Source organism: Loa loa (genome assembly GCF_000183805.2).
Source record: "Loa loa unplaced genomic scaffold supercont3.2946, whole genome shotgun sequence".
NCBI classification, from domain to species: domain Eukaryota; kingdom Metazoa; phylum Nematoda; class Chromadorea; order Rhabditida; family Onchocercidae; genus Loa; species Loa loa.
The window spans coordinates 1-1168 of record NW_018111124.1 but is presented as its reverse complement, the minus strand read 5'-3'; the positions used below and the strand labels follow the sequence as shown (position 1 = coordinate 1168).

At 34.5% G+C, this 1168-nt stretch overlaps 1 protein-coding gene across 1 annotated transcript; it reads right to left on the bottom strand.

Moving 5' to 3' along the window:
* Positions 1–246: 246 nt before the first annotated feature.
* On the bottom strand, positions 247–1168 carry LOAG_15851 (hypothetical protein; the record flags this gene model as incomplete). Its single annotated transcript, XM_020448973.1, has 2 exons — positions 247–670; positions 1087–1168. Coding segments are annotated over 2 exons (506 nt in total), but the record flags the coding sequence as incomplete, so codon positions are not given.

Here is a 1168-nt window from a genome sequence, read left to right as displayed (position 1 = left end):
ATAATAATATATATATATATATATATATATATATATATATATATATATATATATATATATATATATATATATATATATATATATATGCAACTTTCTCCCCCTGCTAACTAACTAGACAAGGCACAAAAGTAGATGGAAACATGAAGACATGAAAATTAGTCTTCCTTTCTTTTATAAACAAAAAATGAAATTGTCTTGTTCGTATTTATGTTTATCTTTTCCCTAGATAGATTATGGACAAATTCTTCAGATGTTGAAAGTACCGCCATCAAAACTCTTAAGTCCATTGTTATGCATCTTGGGCTCCGGAGGTAGCACAACTGAAGGTATACTAGACTGAACGGTAACTGTCGTAAGAGCTGACGGTACTACACTCAGTGGTCCACTTTTTATTCGTGACATAGCAGACGAATTGATGTTCAGTGATTGTACATGAGTGACATTAGTATAACGCGTACTGCTTGATACAGTAATACCACTGGGCGTCGTGTTGATGATACGGCGTTTGAAACTGGCATCCATCGCCGGATGTGGAACACTACTTGTACGCTTCACTAAGGATCTTGCGGTAGCAGTAGGCCGCACAGTAGTACCATTTGTTCGTGAAGAAACCGCTTTAATATAATGGCTACCTGTAGGCCTTTTAATTATATCATCTTTCATGAGCTGTCTGCAAAATAAACAACTTATTCCGCGTCACCTTTTAAAAAAAAAGTTATTTTTAAAGTTGCTTAGAGAAGAAAAATACCAATGATTTCGAAAGTAAGTTGTTTTTACCTCTGATCTAAACACTTGACAAATTCCCATGCTTCTTTTGTAAGCACTTATTTTGCAAATCTAATATGATGAAGACTTAAATTCAGTATTTCTATGCGCTCCCAGAAATCATTACTCTTTCAATTTCCTATTCTAAATTTCAAAACGGTTCAAATCAAGCATCAGTTAGACATATTGCTACAATTTCCCTTTCTCTCCTCTCTTACTTTTAAAATCTATTCTTTCCATCTTCCACGAAACCCGATATATTTAGTTCAACCTGAAATTTCCAAACCAAATGAAAATTCTGCGATTTAAACTACAACTTACACTTCTCTTCCTTGAACTGTTTCACTGATGCGCTGCAAATCGCTTGCAAAACGCGAAACCGCGTCATGCAAACTACTGGTAT